The 19,810-nt window shown below is 37.0% G+C and overlaps 4 protein-coding genes across 5 annotated transcripts; all 4 read left to right on the top strand.

Annotated features, from left to right (window-relative positions):
• Positions 1–1,553: 1,553 nt before the first annotated feature.
• LOC109186532 (splicing factor 3B subunit 3-like) lies at positions 1,554–6,985 on the top strand. Its single transcript, XM_019336553.1, has 4 exons — positions 1,554–4,786; positions 5,152–5,643; positions 6,141–6,301; positions 6,526–6,985. The coding sequence occupies exons 1-3, from the start codon at positions 1,778–1,780 to the stop codon at positions 6,276–6,278; spliced, it is 3,639 nt and encodes a 1,212-aa protein (XP_019192098.1). The 5' UTR covers positions 1,554–1,777; the 3' UTR covers positions 6,279–6,301; positions 6,526–6,985.
• Positions 6,986–7,569: 584 nt separating this feature from the next.
• Positions 7,570–9,888, top strand: LOC109186533 (pentatricopeptide repeat-containing protein At2g33680). The gene has a single exon (XM_019336554.1). The coding sequence runs from the start codon at positions 7,623–7,625 to the stop codon at positions 9,756–9,758; it is 2,136 nt and encodes a 711-aa protein (XP_019192099.1). The 5' UTR covers positions 7,570–7,622; the 3' UTR covers positions 9,759–9,888.
• Positions 9,889–10,881: 993 nt separating this feature from the next.
• On the top strand, positions 10,882–12,506 carry LOC109186534 (60S ribosomal protein L35-like). Its single transcript, XM_019336555.1, has 4 exons — positions 10,882–10,988; positions 11,111–11,246; positions 11,877–12,033; positions 12,241–12,506. The coding sequence occupies exons 1-4, from the start codon at positions 10,985–10,987 to the stop codon at positions 12,313–12,315; spliced, it is 372 nt and encodes a 123-aa protein (XP_019192100.1). The 5' UTR covers positions 10,882–10,984; the 3' UTR covers positions 12,316–12,506.
• A 4,489-nt stretch (positions 12,507–16,995) lies between these two features.
• On the top strand, positions 16,996–19,412 carry LOC109186678 (3-ketoacyl-CoA synthase 12-like). 2 transcript variants are annotated; one of them, XM_019336775.1, is made up of 2 exons: positions 16,996–17,198; positions 18,084–19,352. In XM_019336775.1, exons 1-2 carry the CDS (start codon positions 16,996–16,998, stop codon positions 19,279–19,281), a joined length of 1,401 nt encoding a protein of 466 aa, XP_019192320.1. In that variant the 3' UTR covers positions 19,282–19,352. The 2 variants fall into 2 exon arrangements, with proteins under 2 accessions (XP_019192320.1, XP_019192319.1); XM_019336774.1 differs by lacking the exon at positions 16,996–17,198 and adding an exon at positions 19,376–19,412 and having other exon boundaries at positions 18,013–19,294.
• Positions 19,413–19,810: the final 398 nt, after the last annotated feature.

The raw sequence follows: 19,810 nt of genomic DNA, 5'->3' as shown, positions 1-19,810 counted from the left end.
ATCAAACAATGGAATCAATGTTCTTAGTAATTTATTTCCAACCAACTAAACAATGTATTTAATATTCTCGGTAATTTCAATTCCATTTTTCCTCAAATATTTTTTCGCGAACCAAACATGCCGTAAATATTGATTCCCCTTAGGGTGCGTTTGGTTCACGGAATATTGAATTACCCCAGGTAATAGGATTACCTCCAGGAATGTAATGTGAGATTTCGGGAATGTAAAATTACCTTATGTATTTGGTTTGGATGGTGTAATCTAATATTACCTTGTTTGGTTGAATTCAGGTTTTATATATACAATATATAATAGTAAAATAAGTAGTATTATTATATAGTTAATTATAAAAGTTTCAATAAGAGTTAATACCCAAAATTATCCTCGAATATAGTGGTTTTTCTCAATTTCGTCCTAAACGACTTTGGTGACCTAATATAGTCCCAGACTTTTGTGTTCCGCTCAATTTAGTCCCCCGTTTGTTATTCCGTCAAATTGGTGTTAAATAAAGGGACAATTCAATAATATCAATATTGACATCTCTTTACTTTCAACCTGTGAAGTGAGAAATCTCTCTTTCTTACACGAATTACACCCAGAGTTACTCTCAGACCTACGAATCAAATTGTATATTCGCAGCTTTAAAAGTGATTCTGGGAGTAATTCGTAAAAAAAGAGAGATTTCGCACTTCACATGTCTATGAATAAAGAGATGCCAATATTAAAATTACTGAATTGTCTATTTATTTAACAACAAATGGACGAAATAACAAATGGGGGACTAAATTGAGCAAAAACACAAAAGTCTGGGACGAAATTGAGTAAAAACAAAAAACCCTGGGACTACATTAAGTCACCAAAGTCGTTTAGGACAAAATTGAGAAAAACCACTATAGTCGAAGACGATTTTGAGTATTAACTCGTTTCAATAACTTTGGGTAACTTTTTACTATTTTTATATCTAAAGTATTAAATTTATTTTTAAAAATTAACAATTTAATTATTATATTTGAATATTTTTATTATTTTATATTTTTGTATAACTAATGAATTTTATTATTTTATTATGTATAAGCAATTTAAATATTATTTTTTTGAAAAAAAAAAAAAAAGAAGATGATAAGTGATATGTACCGTAGTGAGCATCCGCACACAATAAGGATGGGGTGATTTTGAAAAATTCACCTGATGCAGGTTGGGGGGGGGGGAGGGGAGGGGGGTGAGTGAAGAAAATATTAAGTGGGTTGGGTGATGAATCATAGATGTAGTCTTCCTCGATCCACTCTCGACTCGTTGCTATCTCTACTTCATGGCAAATTATGTTGTGGAATTGTGCTCATCTTGCAACACGAAAACGGCGTTGTTCTAATAAAAAAAAAATTATTTTTGACTTGTCGTTAACAATATTTCTTTCTTTGCAATTGCACAATTTAAAAATTATGAATATATTGTATTTAAATTATAAACTTACAGTATATAAAACATGAAAACACAGTTCCATAGCATAACGATTGCTACTTCACAATATATCATTTCATGTTTTATTTTGCAAGCTACTCCGCGCTCGGAAAGCAAAATGGGTATAACCGCCTGATAAGTGATAACGCCAAACACGGCCTTATCTGGGTTTATGCTCATTTTCGAAACTCTCATCTCTAAACCCTAATTTTTCGATTCCACTCTATTTTTTCTCTCTGAAACACCCTAACTTCTGCAACCCAGAACAACTACTAGGGTTTCTAACAACTCCCCGTTGCCCCCCGGCTGACCCGCCATTATGTATCTCTACAGTCTCACTCTCCAGAAGCCCACCGGCATACTCTGTGCCATCAACGGGAGCTTCTCCGGCGGAAAAGTGCAAGAAATTGTAGTCGCCCGTGGCAAAGTCCTCGACCTTATCCGCCCTGATGACAACGGTAAGCTCCAAACCCTCCTCTCCGTTGAAATCTTCGGTGCCATTCGTTCGTTAGCTCAGTTTCGACTTACGGGTGCTCAGAAAGATTACATTGTGGTGGGGTCGGATTCGGGAAGGATAGTGATTTTGGAGTATAATAAGGAGAAGAATTGTTTCGATAAAGTTCATCAGGAGACTTTCGGGAAGTCTGGGTGTAGGAGAATCGTTCCGGGTCAGTACCTGGCGATTGACCCAAAAGGTAGGGCTGTTATGATCGGGGCTTGTGAGAAACAGAAGCTTGTTTATGTTTTGAATAGGGATACTGCAGCTAGGTTAACGATTTCCTCACCTCTAGAAGCTCACAAGAGCCATACAATAACATACTCGATATGTGGTGTTGATTGTGGATTCGATAACCCCATATTCGCCGCTGTTGAGTTGGATTATTCTGAGGCTGATCAGGATCCAACTGGCCAAGCTGCCAGTGAGGCTCAGAAACATTTGACATTTTATGAGTTGGACTTGGGGCTTAATCACGTCTCCAGGAAGTGGTCAGAACAGGTTGATAATGGTGCTAACCTTCTTGTGACTGTTCCTGGTGGTGGGGATGGACCAAGTGGTGTGCTTGTGTGTGCCGAAAATTTTGTTATATATAAGAACCAAGGTCATCCTGATATTCGGGCTGTGATTCCTAGGCGTGCGGATTTGCCTGCTGAGCGAGGTGTTCTGATTGTTTCAGCTGCTATGCATAAGCAGAAGTCAATGTTTTTCTTTCTTTTGCAAACGGAGTATGGGGATATTTTTAAGGTTACTTTGGATCATGACAATGACAGGGTTAAGGAGTTAAAGATCAAGTACTTTGATACAATTCCAGTCACGTCTTCATTATGTGTTTTGAAGTCAGGTTTCCTATTTGCTGCATCAGAGTTTGGGAACCATGCTTTGTATCAGTTTCAGGCAATAGGAGATGATCCAGACGTTGAAGCTTCATCATCTACACTTATGGAAACGGATGAAGGTTTCCAGCCTGTATTTTTCCAGCCAAGGAAGCTGAAGAATCTTGTTAGGATTGATCAAGTGGAGAGCTTGATGCCAATCATGGATATGAAAGTGATAAATCTTTTTGAGGAAGAGACTCCCCAAATATTTTCACTCTGTGGGAGAGGTCCTCGATCATCTTTGCGGATACTGAGACCAGGTTTGGCTGTTAGTGAAATGGCTGTTTCACAGCTTCCTGGTGTCCCAAGTGCCGTATGGACTGTGAAAAAGAATGTCAATGATGAATTTGATGCTTATATTGTCGTCTCATTTGCAAATGCAACTCTTGTGCTTTCTATTGGTGAGACTGTTGAAGAAGTTAGTGATAGTGGATTTCTAGATACTACTCCATCACTCTCTGTCTCACTGATTGGAGATGACTCCCTTATGCAAGTTCACCCTAGTGGCATTCGGCATATTAGAGAAGATGGGCGCATTAACGAGTGGAGAACTCCTGGGAAGAGAACTATTGTTAAGGTTGGGTCTAATAGACTCCAGGTGGTAATTGCCCTGAGTGGAGGTGAGCTTATATATTTTGAAGTTGACATGACTGGTCAGTTGATGGAGGTTGAGAAGCATGAGATGTCAGGTGATGTAGCTTGTTTGGACATTGCCCCTGTTCCTGAAGGCAGACAGAGGTCTCGCTTCCTTGCTGTTGGATCATATGACAACACCATCCGCATTCTGTCACTCGATCCGGATGACTGTATGCAGATACTGAGTTTGCAAAGTGTGTCTTCCCCTCCAGACTCTCTCCTCTTTCTAGAAGTTCAGGCTTCTGTTGGTGGGGAGGATGGTGCAGACCACCCTGCTAGTCTCTTTTTGAACGCTGGTTTACAAAATGGGGTTTTGTTCAGAACAGTAGTGGATATGGTAACAGGTCAGCTTTCAGATGCTCGTTCAAGGTTCTTAGGGCTTAGGGCTCCTAAGCTCTTTTCTATTATTGTGAGGGGAAGGCGTGCAATGCTCTGCTTGTCCAGTAGACCCTGGCTTGGTTATATTCACCAAGGACATTTCCTTTTAACACCACTATCATATGAAACACTTGAATATGCAGCATCATTTTCATCTGATCAGTGTGCTGAAGGTGTAGTTGCTGTTGCTGGTGATGCCTTGAGGGTTTTTACTATTGAAAGATTGGGGGAAACATTCAATGAAACAGCTATACCTTTGAGGTATACCCCAAGGAAATTTGTGCTTCAACCTAAACGGAAGCTAGCAGTAATCATTGAGAGTGATCAAGGAGCACTTACTGCAGAAGAACGTGAAAATGCTAAAAAGGAGTGCTTTGCTGATGCTGGAATGGGGGTCAATGGCAATTCAGAGAAAATGGAGAATGGAGGTGATGAAGAGGATAGTGAGGATCCACTCTCTGATGAGCAGTATGGTTATCCAAAGGCAGAGTCGGACAAGTGGGTCTCCTGCATCAGAATCCTTGACCCAAGGACAACTCAGACCACTTGTCTGCTTGAACTTCAGGACAATGAAGCTGCATTCAGTATATGCACTGTAAATTTCCATGATAAGGAGCACGGAGCACTTCTTGCTGTTGGTACCACTAAGGGACTTCAATTTTGGCCCAAGCGATCATTTGAAGCTGCATACATACATATTTACAAATTTAAGGAAGATGGAAGGGTACTTGAACTTTTGCACAAGACACAAGTGGAAGAGGTTCCTCTTGCATTGTGCCAGTTCCAAGGAAGACTATTGGCTGGGGTTGGACCTGTCCTTAGGTTGTACGATTTGGGGAAGAAAAGACTCCTAAGGAAGTGTGAGAATAAGCTCTTCCCTAGCACAATCACATCTATTACTACCTACCGTGATCGCATTTATGTTGGTGACATTCAAGAGGTATGTATTGTCTCCAGTAGTTCCATATATAGCTTGGAAGTATTTGGACTTCCTTTCTTGTGAAATAGTCTTTTTGATGTAGTATGGTTTAGTTAAGGGAGAGATTAAGCCTACCCATTTTTCCCTTGGCGCATAATTTTAAGAATCTTGCTTTCCGAATATTTTGTGCTTCTCTTTTTTGTCAATTTTCCTCTAATTGTAATTTCATTCTGGTATGAATTAGCTGTTCTTGCTTTCTGTGTTTATTGTTAATTTTTGCATCTCGTTTGTTGTATTTGCTCTAATTCTAATTTCTTTCTGGTGCATAGAATTAAATGTTGCTTTCTGTGTTGTTTGCTAACATTTTGTGCTCCTCTTTTTGTCAGTCATTCCACTATTGCAAGTATCGCCGCGATGAGAACCAACTTTACATATTTGCTGATGACACAGTTCCAAGATGGCTTACTTCAACATGCCATGTGGACTTTGACACCATGGCAGGGGCAGACAAGTTTGGGAACATCTATTTTGTGCGTCTGCCACAGGATGTGTCAGATGAGATTGAAGAAGATCCAACTGGCGGGAAGATAAAATGGGAACAGGGAAAGCTGAATGGAGCTCCCAACAAGGTCGAAGAGATTGTGCAGTTTCATGTTGGTGATGTGGTTAGCTGCCTGCAAAGGGCATCACTTATTCCGGGAGGTGGGGAGTGCGTCATCTATGGGAGTGTTATGGGGAGTGTAGGTGCAATGCTTCCATTTACCTCTAGGGATGATGTTGACTTCTTCTCTCATTTGGAGATGCATTTGAGGCAGGAGAACCCACCATTGTGTGGCAGAGACCATATGGGCTACAGATCTGCATACTTCCCTGTCAAGGTAAAATAATATTCAACCAGCTTTTGTTTGTATTTGCACAACATTCACTAAAGTATTGGATTTATTCTCGTAGTTTTTTTTTTTTTTTACGAGTACTCGTATTGTTAAAAGATTCGTTGCTGCCTGCCCATTAGAAGGATTCTACTTTTTTAGTTCCCTCTTTTACAATTTTATGGAGCCTTTCTATCAAAGTGAAATGCCACGATGATAAGTAAAAGCTGAGTTGTCTAGTGTTTGGGTGGTGGCCTAGCTTATTTTGATGCTTATCTACTTCAAAAAGTAGAAGCTGGGCGTTTATCTTAATTTGGGCTGTCTACCCCTCACTTTCACCTGTGCCCATGATTTATTACAATCTATGCTCTATTTTCATTCCTTTGAAGCCATTTTTTCTTAGTTGCTATTTGTTGATAGGGATATAATATTATTGCGTGTTAGTATACAGCTAGCATCATCCATAGACATTAGTGTGACACTGAAGCGTTGAAATAATTTTGCAGGATGTGATTGATGGAGACTTGTGCGAACAGTTCCCAACTTTGCCTATGGACATGCAGCGCAAAATTGCGGATGAGCTAGATAGAACTCCAGGGGAGATTTTGAAGAAACTGGAAGAAATAAGGAACAAAATCATATGAGAGATAAATCTTCTTCAACATAGGTAACCTTAACCAACGATTATCTGTTTTTCACGCAGCTAGTTTAAAAGATATAGCATCATCTCCTTGTGTTTTACGGTAGCATTTTTTTAGTGTCAGTTGCTTAGTCCACATAATCCTTCCCCATTTATGCGTGGTCACCATATGACGTTACAAGTCTATACGATTAATGTCCATCAATACATCCTTTAACAACACGGAAGCATTTGGATATTTGTTTGCGCAGATCATGGTTTGCGTTTCTATTAAACTACGTCTAATGGTGACTATAAGATGATGGAGTGTGCTGCATACGAGCCTGAGGCTGATGCATCCGTTTTATCGAAGAATGCAGTTGCAGGAGGAAAGTGAGCACAGATGATGGATACCAAGAACAGTACTGCACTCTGCAGAGTAGAAATTATCACATTATCGCCTTTAACATCATGGCTCCCCTCATTTCTTTCTGTTGTAATTATTTTGTATCAGATCAACTAGGAATCACCTTTGTGTAATTGGCTCTTTTCGAAATTTTCATGCATAATTATTCAGCCCTGCAAAATTTGTAACACTGATGTTCCATTTTCAGCTTCTGCATACTTGAGTAGGCTGCTATACAATTTTCATTTTCAATGTTTGAACGATGCTCTCTTTTCTAGATGTGCTATAAATTACAAAGTATGCACTAATGAGTACTTTTTGTTCTAGAAATTTGTTTGATGGTAACAAGTCATCAAGGTATTGTTATCTGAATGTGTACTTTGAATAAAACTCGGTAAATGATAATAGTGAATCAATTTAAATTGTTCATAGTTGATCGATCAAATTAAGAGAGTTAAATTTATACGAGTTCAGCTCACTTTGTGACCATAGTTGATTGGTTTTGTCTAAATTTAGTTTGTCTTGTGACCTAAATTGCTTGATAGTTTTCACATAAAATTAGTTGATTGGTTTTATCTGAACAGTTTTCACACGAAATTAATTTTTTTTTCTCGTGATTTTATAGTTGTTAGTTAATTGACAGATCTTAAAAGTATAACTTTAGTTAATTGATTTTACCAGTAGTTTGAGGTTATTATATTTTTTTGGATGATGATAAAACTTATTTTAAAGTTTATAATAACTTATTTTGGAAGATTATTTAGTTTTAAACTAGTACGAGGTATAATTTACTAGTGTTATTGCAGGTGTAATTAAAAAAGAAAATACTAAAAAGAGAGGGATTAGGAAAGAGGGTTTTTGAGGAGTTTATGATATAAAGCTTATTTTAATCCGGTTTAAATACCTTCTCCAATTGTTCCTTGGTAGCAATTTCCTGAAACAAGAGTCTCTCGGAGGCTCCATATGAATCATGCTGTGTCTCTAACACCACGACATCAATATCTCTTCAAAACGATCCTTAACTACACTCACCTGAAGAATCTTCGCAAAGGGAAATCTCTCCATGCCCATCTCATCAAGTCCGGCTCCTCTTCCTGCATTTATCTCTCCAACAGCGTTGTTAACTTCTACGCCAAGTGCAGCCTGCTGCGAGAGGCGCATCTCGCCTTCGACGATATCCACCACAAAGATACTGTCTCATGGAACTGCCTCATCAATGGGTACTCTCAATTGGGTCGCCGGGACTCCTCGTTGGCTGTGCTCAGCCTCCTGAAGCAAATGAGGCAGCAGGGTACTGTTCCCAATTCCCATACTTTTGCGGGTGTTTTCTCTGCTGCGTCGCATTTAGGGGACAAAATTGTTGGGAAACAAGCCCATTGCTTGGCGGTCAAGTTGAGGGCTTTTGATGATGTGTTTGTGGGTAGCTCTTTGATGAATATGTACTGTAAGGCTGGCGATATTGGCGACGCTCATATGGTGTTTGTAGAAATGCCTGAGAGAAATTCGGTGTCTTGGGCTACGATGATATCTGGGTACGCTTCACAAAGGCTTGCTAAGGAAGCTTTGGGTCTTTTTAGGATGATGCTGGTGGAAGGTGAGGATGGGGTGAATGAGTTTGCGTTGACTAGTGTTCTTAGCGCTTTCACATTGCCGGAATTTATTAGTGTTGGGAAGCAAATTCATTGTCTTTCGATGAAATATGGATTGTTCTCCATTGTTCCTGTTGCCAATGCTTTGGTGACTATGTATGCAAAGTGTGGTAGTTTGGATGATGCATGTCAGGCATTTGAGTCCTCAAACATTAAGGAACCTATTACATGGTCTGCTATGGTCACTGGCTATGCACAGAATGGGAATGGTGAGAGAGCTTTGAAGTTGTTTTCAGAAATGCATGTTTGCGGGGTGATGCCTAGTGAGTACACTCTTGTTGGGGTGCTTAATGCATGCAGTGATGTTGTGGCAGTCAGTGAAGGGAGACAGGTTCATGGATACCTGGTGAAATTAGGATTTGAGTCTCAGATGTATATTATGACGGCATTAGTTGATATGTATGCCAAGTGTGGTAAGATTGATGACGCTAGGAGTGGATTTGATTGTCTAGGAGAGTCGGATATTGTCTTGTGGACTTCCATGATTGCAGGCTATGTTCAAAATGGGGACAGTGAGAGTGCTATGAATATGTATTGTAGAATGAGAGGGAAGGGTATCATGCCAAATGAGTTGACAATGGCCAGTGTGTTAAAAGCTTGCTCAAGCCTTGCTGCTTTAGAGCAGGGAAAGCAGATACATGCTCATACAGTTAAATATGGATTCAGTCTCACTGTTCCCGTTGGAAGTGCTCTTGCCACCATGTATGCAAAGTGTGGAAGCCTCACTGATGGAGATCTAGTCTTCACGAGGATGCCTGACAAAGATGTCGCCTCGTGGAACTCCATGATTTCTGGTCTTTCTCAAAATGGACATGGGACAGAAGCTCTCCAAGTTTTTGAGGAGATGCGGATGGTTGGTGGAAAGCCCGATTATGTTACTTTTGTGAACATTCTGTCCGCTTGTAGCCATATGGGACTGGTAGAGAAGGGCTGGGATTACTTTAAGATGATGTCTGGTGAGTTTGGCATAGAACCTGGGGTCGAGCACGATGCTTGTATGGTTGACATACTTGGTCGTGCTGGAAAATTATATGAAGCTAAAGAATTTATTTTGTCTGCAACAATTGACCATGGCCTATGCTTGTGGCGTATATTATTAAGTGCTTGCAGGAACTATCGAAACTACGAGTTGGGAGCCTATGCCGGAGAGAAATTAATGGAGTTGGGCTCATTGGAATCATCCGCTTATGTGTTGCTGTCCAGTATTTATTCAGCTCTTGGTAGAGTGCAGGATGTCGAACGGGTCAGACATTTGATGAGTCTCCGTTGTGTAACCAAGGAGCCGGGGTGCAGTTGGATTGAATTGAAAACTCGGTTTCATGTTTTTGTTGTTTCAGATCAGTTGCATCCACAAATTAAAGAAATACGCGAGGAGGTTCAGAAGCTAAGCAAGTTGATGAAAGATGAAGATTGTGAACTGGATTATGATCTTGTTTTGGAGGGTCTTTAAAGTTAATAACATCAAGAATATATCTGGTAGCATGAGACTCACATTTTTTTAACGTTATTGTTGAACATGCTTCTTTCTAGCCATTTTCTGTCATAGCCTGTTGTACAAAGCATTGGCCAATTTCCATACACATTATGAAATATAATTATTTCCAGGCTATATATTCATAATTATTAAACTCTAATTCATAATTTTTGAACTTCATATTCATAATATTAAACTCTATATACACAATTACAGAACTCTATGTTCATAATGACTGAATTATATTTTCATAATTATAAAGTTATATATTCATAATTTTTGAACTTCATATTCACAATTATTGAATCTCTATATTTAAAATTATAGAACTATATGTTCATAATTATGTTCACAGCTCTATGTTCATAATTATAGAACTATATGTTCATAATTTTTGAACTATATATTCATAATTATAAACAGTTTTAAAACAGTGTTCATTTTGCAAGGTGGACATGGTTCCACAACATAATTTGCCCACTTTTCCGGCAATTTATATCCTACACCACGGCGTACATTGCACTATGCGCCCAGATGCAAAACGACGTCGTTTTACTTATTTTTTTTTTTGAAATTTCCCGCCCCAGTGAATGGTAGTAGGCTTTTCTTTAAAAAAAAATCCGCTGTTCAAGAATGTACATAATGTTATACTTGAATACACATAATGTTATAACAAAATATACATACTCTTTTTAAAAGATAATACACATAATCTAACATAATACATAATAAACATAAACTTTTAACATAATACACATCAACTCTTAACATAATACACACAAATTTTCTGATTCGGATGTACATAATTGTATAAAAACAATGTACATAATTGTATAAAAAATACACATAACTGTATGAACCAATACACATAACGTTGTGAACGAATACACATAATCTCAGCAACTTCCTACCGCGCCTCCCAACACGACCCCAAAACGACGTCGTTTTGGGAGGCGCGCGGCGCACAGTGCTATGTGCGCCGTGGTGTAGGATATAACGATTGCACTTTTCCATTATAGGCTGAATATATTAAGCCCAATATGACTTATAGTCCAATAAACTAAGAAAATCAAACCTAATCGTTCCACGGCCCGAGTCGCATTATTAATTTCAGCCTGCTATAAAACGAAAAACTAAAACTAGGGTTTCAGAGAAAGAGGACGAGAGCATCAGTTGCAGGAACACGAAGCAGAGCAGCAGCGATGGGTGCGTAACCTTCGAGCTTTGTTGACTGTAGTTTCACTTTTTTGTTCCGATTCCTAAGGTTTGGTTTGTTGTTGTGATCTGAGTTTTTCGTTTTTTTTTCTTTTTGTGCTGAAAAAATGCAGCGAGAATCAAGGTTCACGAGCTGAGGAACAAAAACAAGTCGGAGCTGCTTGCTCAGTTGAAGGATCTCAAGGCGGAGCTTGCCCTCCTCCGTGTCGCTAAGGTCACCGGAGGTGCTCCTAACAAGCTCTCCAAAATGTATGCTCTTAATTCTATCTCTGTATATTGTACACATGTTATATCTGTATTCTCATTGATATACACACACACAATTATCTGTGGACGCTCTAAATAAGATCGTTGATTGTATAGATGGAATGATGAATGTATCAACTTACTGTAACTTTGAGTAATGACCACTTGATCATTGACCAATCTAAGGAGTCATAGCATAAATATTTCCTGCATTGTAAATTTTATTTATTTTAGTCTGTTGTGTCTGTGCCTAATAGCTTATATGATATTCTTTGACATGCAATGTTTCAAGTTATAATCTTCTTGAATACTTGGATTCTTAATGTACAGCCTCTATTGGGCTAAGTTAACGGTAGGAAAATAGAAGGCTAAGTTAGTACCATAAATTCTGAGTTCCGTGTTCTGAACTTTTTTTTCTAGTTCATGTTCAGACTTCTGAGCATTATCTTCCATTTGTGGAAGCTTGTAATCCTGTTTTCTATCAGTACTCTCCAAGGATAGGGGGTTGTATATGTGGTAGTGTCATGATTAATGCCTTTCCTGGAAAGAGCTATATTTGTTATGTGATGTATTTAGTTTCTCGGTGATGTTCTATGTTGTGGGTTTCATTTATTTTTTTTTAATTGGTTGCAGCAAGGTGGTAAGGCTGTCAATTGCACAGGTTTTGACTGTGATCTCACAGAAGCAGAAGGCTGTGCTAAGGGAAGCATACAAGAACAAGAAGTACTTGCCCCTTGACCTCCGCCCCAAGAAGACCAGAGCTATTCGCCGGCGTCTAACTAAGCACCAGGTACTTTTCACCTGTTATTCTTACACTCTTGTTTGGCAAATGTTTGTTTGTTGATTGGTGATGAGTGTGTCTGGTTTAGGCTTGTGCCAGGGAATCTTTTCCAGTTGAAACAAGCTGACATTTGGATATTCTGTTTATTTTTACTGAAGGAGGAAGTTATATTTGCAACTGAGAGTTTAAATGCTTTGATCATTTCCTTTGGTACAGGCCTCTTTGAAGACTGAGAGAGAAAAGAAGAAGGAGATGTACTTCCCATTGCGAAAGTATGCTATTAAAGTGTAGGATACAACCTACTAGGATTCCATGTCTCTTCTCAATATTAAAATTTTCAGGTAGATCTGAGTTTTATCAGTTTGTTTTGTTGGGTTTGATGAGGAAAATGTTGACCTTTAGCTTGTTGTTTTTAACTTCTATGCACTGCAATCTTCAGTACATTTTATTATTGGATCATACGAAAATGCATCAACCTTTCATTATTTGAGAGCCCTTGAGCCTTATTATTATGTAGTTTTGTCTATAATCTAAGTCAGATATATATATATATATATATATATATATATATATATATATTGACTTTTTAATTATGTATATATACTGCTTTCTGCCATTCTGAGAAATAGGAAGAGAGTCATAGATGTGCTAAATAGTGAAACCAAGTTAGTATGTCTTAGGTTCAATACCTCTTATTGGAGTCCACTTGCTTTGTGTCTAGAAGCAATCATCTCTCACTAATGTTGGAGTGTTAATTCAGCCCATCTTCTTACGGGGCATTATTTTAGGGCAAAACGACGTCGTTTTGACCATAAGAAATTCTGTTTCCCGTTTCTACTGTTATATTTTAAAAAAAGAATGCACCCTGGCCACACAACGGTCCATCCTCTACAGCTGTTAAGAATTTATATATATGCCTGTAGTATATAATGAGTATCAAGTAATAATTAATTACATAATGGATTATATCCTATATATTGTTCTTTCATGTACATCATTTTTTCTTAAATACTATCAATGCATGTTTTTGATACAAATATAGAGGCAATTGCATAAACCTTAATAAACAATAATGTGCTTCCGTTTCTAAAGTAATGAGCTATATTACCACAACGCAATTATGTTAATTCTAAAATATCGACCGTCTATTTTTTTTTTACATCATGTCAAGGAAAAAATCTGTCGTCAAAGGATTGCTTGAGTTTTAATTAGGGTTGGCTTTAAATTAAGCATAACAAGATATAAGTTTTGAGTCAGAATTTTGTAATTTATTGTGTGTTTTATAAGATATTTTCGTGTAAATTCAACCATTGAAGTATGCAAAAATATTATAACATGGTTCATATGTTTTGACACTATGTTGTATACAATGTAAGATCGATGCTTTGAAAGCATACAAGGCTTACGATCAAATTTGATTGTAGAAACATACAAAATGTTGTGACATAATGCATATTTTTTTTATACCGCAATGTAGGTATTGTCATATATATATATATATATATATATATATATTTGTAAACTTTATAACTCTAGTTGAGTCTAACTTTTCAATAGAAATTTCCGAACTATCTTATTATTATTATTATCCAACCAGGAACTACCTTCTAACTTCTTCCTAACTGTCTTCGTCTCATGACTTGTTCTGTTGAATTCGTACACAACTCCGAATAATTCGGATTCTATCCTGTCCCCTAAGTTTACTACATACCATTATAATAAGTCATATTTTTAGGTGCGAGAAAGAGGTGTGCACTAAATTATATTCAGAAACTTTATGTGACAAGTTTGATTAAGAAATGTTGGTAAGAATCGAACATAACATGACATTCAGACACGCGAATTATGCATCACCCACTAAATTAAAGTGATATGCACATTTATCATTTTGTCAATAGTTATTATGAGTAACTTTAGTATTAGCTATTCTTAAAATTTTAGGAATGATCTTTTCTTTATAATATACACGTATTTTTTTTATTTGTATATATAATTGATGGTTTTATAAGACCGGATGTCCGGATCCATAAAAAAATTAGATAGGAATAGAGATAGACGGAGGAAAAACAAGAATAATATTAATTGAATGCTAGTCCGGACAATATTCACAACTAGGGTGCAAGTAAATAATAATAATAATAATAATAATAATAATAATAATAATAATAATAATAATAATAATAATAATAATAATAATAATAATAATTATAATTATTATTATTATTATTATTATTATTATTATTATTATTATTATTATTATAAGCTGACCTAAAAGGGTCCAAGCCCAAAACAGATTAGGCCTTGATTTGTTGCCATCCCATGTCGCCACATGTCATTGTCCAACTCTCCTTTATTAATAAATATTACGGAGTATTTACTAGCTAGTCGTCACTGACCATTTATATCATGGATCAATATTTACATAACATTATGGATCCTGGATGGAATTGAAACAAGTTACATACTGAAGTTATGAGTTATGACTCCATATCGAGCTGAGTCTATCCATTTTTCTAGTTGTTTGGACAACTAAAGAAAGTAGTAGACAATGACTTCACGGTCTCACATCTCGGCCTCTGCACTCACCAACCTAAAATTTTCCTATTACTCATAACCGTTCTTGAGAATAAAGTTATAATATCTCAATATCATCACCTCTCTAATTACTCCGATTCATTCTCACCAATCTCCAAAATGAATGTAATATGTGCCAATGTGTGTGTACGTGTATATATATGTGTGTGTTTGACCGCATACTTAGAAGCATAATTTACTCCATACAAACTCTTAATTAATAGCTATGAGTTCAATCCCCTCTAATAAAAAAAAAAAAAAAAAAAATACTATACGAGACGTTTTTGTTGACCCACTACAATTTTTCCTTTTATTCAACCCCCAAGTCCCTACCTATCCTGTATGATCTAAATTTCTAAACATCTCAAAGCTTCTTATATTTCCAAGGATAGATACAATTGTAGGAGGTGTGGCAGGACATAGAACTTATCGATTTAGTGGTTGTTAGTATACGAAGCATCTAAACCCCCCCCCCCCCAACCCACCCCTCTTCCACTTTCATCATCATATCAAATTAAAGCAACCGTATATTTAGGTAAGCCATGAAGAAGGAAAATGCCAAAAATGGATATTTGTTGAAAAAAAAAAAACGAAAAGAAAGGTGGAAGGAGATGAAGATCGAAGGAATTGAAGTTACAATAATTATATACAGTAGGGAGGTGGGCAGATGGCAAATTAAAGCTGCATGCCAGCTTTAACAATATATAATAATTAAAATTCATGTGAAAAGATTAATACTTAATTACCTATTACCTATATCTTAATATAGTTATTTTATCAGTCAATTTAAGAAAATTTAATTTAAAAATATATATAAAAGCAAAAATTTAAACCTATAACTTTAAAATTGACACTTAATATTGCTTTCATCTAACTATCGAAACCCTACATACATATAGAAAATTATAGCTAGTAGTGAATATGTAAATTTATTTCCTTATACTTCTATAGTAGTTAGCGTTACATTTTGATTGCAAAATGCTGGGCTTAATTGACTCTCAAAGCGGCTGCCCAATGGGCACTAATCCAATGATAGTCTAACATGGTTTTTCTTTGGAAAATACTATATATGTGTACTCTCATTTTCTACTTACAAACTTTTACTCCCTTACACAAAATTTTGATGTAGACATTTATATTGAAACCCGCATGAAAAAGTAGCTTACCAGTATCGGCCACATCAGAGCGTAAAATTTAGAAAGTAAAATTTATGAGTACATGTAGTATAACTCTTTTTCTTTTTCTTTGTATAAATAAAGATTTAAAATATTATATATATATATATATATATATATATATATATATATATATATATATATATATATATATATATATAGGGAAGGGTTCAAGTGCGGGTATAGATTCCCGTGCGGTTGTGCGGTTAGATCTGAGCCGTTGATCAAATTTAAATTAACGGCTCAAATCAATGAAAATATAAAAAAAAAAAAAACGCACCCTTGTCTGGAAGAAAGAAGCATAAGCTAAAAATAGCACACCTTAAGTGATAGAAACACGCACCTTAAGTGTTAGATCTTAAGCACAAATCACGCACATTAAGTACAAAACCTACATACATTAAGCACAACCTCACGCACATTAAGCACAAAACCCACACACTTTAAATATTAACTCACAGACTTTAAGTTTCAACAACTACTGACATTAAGCACAAACTCACGCACATTAAGTACAAAACCCACGCACATTAAGCACAACCTCACGCACATTAAGCACAAAACCCACGCACTTTAAGTATTAACTCACAAACCTTAAGTTCCAACAACTATTGACATTAATCACTAAGAACAAATCTCACGCACCTTAAGCACAAAAGTCCACACTTTAAGTTTTAACAACTACTCACGTTAAGCACAACCCCACGCACATTAAGCACAAAACTCACGCACCTTACGCACAAAACTCACGCACATTAATCACAGATCCGCTCACCTTAATTTTGACCTAGATGCAAAAATTATAAAATTACCACCGCGTTTTTTTTTTTTTTTTTTTAATAAATTTTGGCAATTCTGGACGTTAATTTAAGCGAGATGAATGGCCCAGATTAAACCACACATATGCACTCTAACCACACCAGAACCTAATTCTATATATATATATATGCGCGAAAATTCAAACTTATCATCATTATTTTTTTTTTTCATATTTTATATAGTTAACTTAATATATTAAGAGTCCCTATTTTTACTTTCTAGGATTATAAAACAATAGAACTGTTATGTCTATATATAGAAAGACAAAACCTCGGGTAGGAATCAAGAATTGAATCTTCATATATTGTTCAAAGTCCAATTCCATTCTCCATTTTGTTAAGTACCTAGCTTTAATTCTTGTGAACAGTGGTGCTAGACAAAGTTAGCATGCATGGATTCTTCTATGATGAATATTACTATGTATTATTTGTTTCTTGTTTTGTACCTCGTCTTTATCCTCTGCAAATTCATCCAACGATGGAGAAACCATGGCTGCTACATACTCCACTATGAATGCTTCAAGCCCTCCGACGACCGGAAGATTGACAGCCACATCTCCGGCAACATCGCCCAGCGGAACAAGAACCTCGGACCCGAAGAGTACAGGTAATTGAAGCATGTACTCCATTTCAATTAAACGTCTAAGCTGCTAATTGAATTTTTATGTTTATATATTACATTATATACATGTGGACATTTATGTTTTATATATGAGAAAATTACACTTTTCATTCCTAAGTTATACAATAATTGTAGAATTCGTTCCTAATTGTTAGTCATGTTAATTTTTTCGCCCATAATAAGCCATCATTGACATTGCACTTTTCGTTATTTTATTAACTTTTCATGCTCACTTTTCATTCCTAAGTTATACTAACGTGTCAAATTACGTCCTTAATGTTTTGTTAGTAAAGGGACGAAAAGAGTAACGCCAATGATAGCTTATGGACGAAAAGCGAACACGACAAACAATTATGAACAAAATTTACAACTATAGTATAATTTAAGGACAAAAAGTGTAATATTTCCTTTAAAATATTATATGCTTAATAAGTCCCTTGTGCGAGTCTATTATTTTATTAAAGAAAAATTGTAATTTATGCCCTCTTCATACTATGTTAATTATCAATGCCACCTTTGAATTATTAATGATGTAAATGTTAACCTTCAATTTTCAAAACGGTTCATATAGTGTTCTCATGTAATGTAAATGTTGCCCTTATTTTTCAAAATGGTACATATATTGTCCTCCGTACGGTACAAGAGGAGCAATATATGTACCATTTTGAAAATTGAGAGGCAACATTTACACCACTAATAATTCAAGTGTGACATTGATAATTGACATATTATGAAGGGAGCATAAATTACAATTTTTCCTTTTATTAATGAGCACTAAGTTCTTATAGCAAATTGAAATATATGTTTCATCTAAATGAAAAAGGCTAAACTGATAATTGGCGTTTATATATTATTTATTACTCAACCCAGGTTCCTGTTGCGCGCCGTGGTAAACTCCGGCATTGGGGAAGAAACCTACGCCCCTCGGAACGTTCTAGAAGGCCGGGAGGATAGTGGGACCCTCGCCGACGGGATCGAGGAGATGGAGGAGTGTTTCTTCGACACATTGGAGAAGCTGTTCGTAAAGTCCGGGGTGTCGCCGGCGGAGATTGACGTCCTCGTCGTGAACGTTTCAATGCTGTCGCCGGCGCCGTCTTTGTGCTCGAGAATCGTGCGACGTTTCGCGATGAGGGAGGATGTCAGGGCGTTTAACTTGTCCGGAATGGGGTGTAGCGCCAGCCTGATTTCCGTCAACCTAGTGGAGAACATGTTCAGGTGTCGCCGGAACATGTTCGCCATTGTTGTCACCTCGGAATCCATCGCGCCGTTCTGGTATTCCGGGAACGACAAGTCGATGATGCTCGCGAATTGTCTGTTCCGCAGTGGAGGTTGTTCGATTCTATTAACGAACCGCGACAATCTGAGCTCTAAATCGATCATGAAACTCAAATGTTCAGAGAGAACACACCTGGGAGCAAACGACGAAGCGTTCACCTGTTGCATGCAGAAGGAAGACGACAATGGCCGCCTAGGGTTCTATCTAAGCAAGACCCTCCCCAGGGCCGCCTCGCGAGCATTCGCAGAGAATTTAAAAAACCTAGCTCCGAGAATATTGCCATTCAGGCAAATTGTCGAACACCTTGCGCGCACTTGTTTCCACACGCTCTTAACAAAAACCAGCATATTCAAGAAAGCTATGGAAGGAAGGGTGATCAACTTCAAGAGTGGGGTTGACCATTTCTGCCTGCACCCTGGTGGGTCAGCTCTGATTGAAGGGATAAAGAAGAATCTTGGGTTGAATGAGTATGATGTTGAGCCATCAAAGATGACACTTTCAAGATTTGGCAACACTTCCGCCAGCAGCATTTGGTATGTTCTAGGGTACATGGAGGCCAAGAAGAGGCTCAAGAAAGGTGATAGGGTTTTGATGGTTAGCCTTGGAGCTGGTTTCAAATGCAATAGTTGCCTTTGGGAAGTGATGAGGGATTTGGGGATTGATAATAATGACACCATTTGGAAAGGCTTCATTGATGATTACCCTCCAAGGGGCAACACTATCAACCCTTACTTGAAGAACCTTGGTTGGCTTTGCCAAGAGAATCCACCACAATTCAAATCAATCAAGTAGATTTTTGAAAAAAGTTTAAGTTCGGATTTGTATCGAGTACAATCGAAAAAGTCGTGGGTAATACTCGATGCAACCATATATGTATTTGCAGAAGTCTAAGGTCAGGATCAACATCAGGTATAATTTAAAAAAAAATATATATATTGGCGAGTACTTGGTGGGATCAAACATGTATTTTGGACTGTAGTAACTCGGTGCAATGCACCTTAGAATTTTCATTAAAGTTACCAGATAAGATTCAGTCGTCATAGTTTACTAATTTAATTCTGAATCAATATTACTACTTTTCATTTATAATAATGTAAATTTTCGGTCAATCATACGTGTAATTTTCTTGTATTGAAAAACTACAACTTGCATATGCACATGCAACATAATATATTTGTGTGTTTTCTTGGTTGCTTTTCCAATTTAAGATAAGCCACCACATAATAAATAATTTAATGTGACACAAAATTTTAATGAACAATACTTTCATAGTGTTGAGAAGCAAGTGGATGATGATGACTTTGAGTGGACCTTAAACTTG

This window comes from Ipomoea nil, unplaced genomic scaffold, assembly GCF_001879475.1.
Source record: "Ipomoea nil cultivar Tokyo-kokei standard unplaced genomic scaffold, Asagao_1.1 scaffold1407, whole genome shotgun sequence".
NCBI classification, from domain to species: domain Eukaryota; kingdom Viridiplantae; phylum Streptophyta; class Magnoliopsida; order Solanales; family Convolvulaceae; genus Ipomoea; species Ipomoea nil.
Note: the sequence above shows the minus strand (reverse complement) of the source record. Positions and strands in the feature narration are given on the sequence as shown.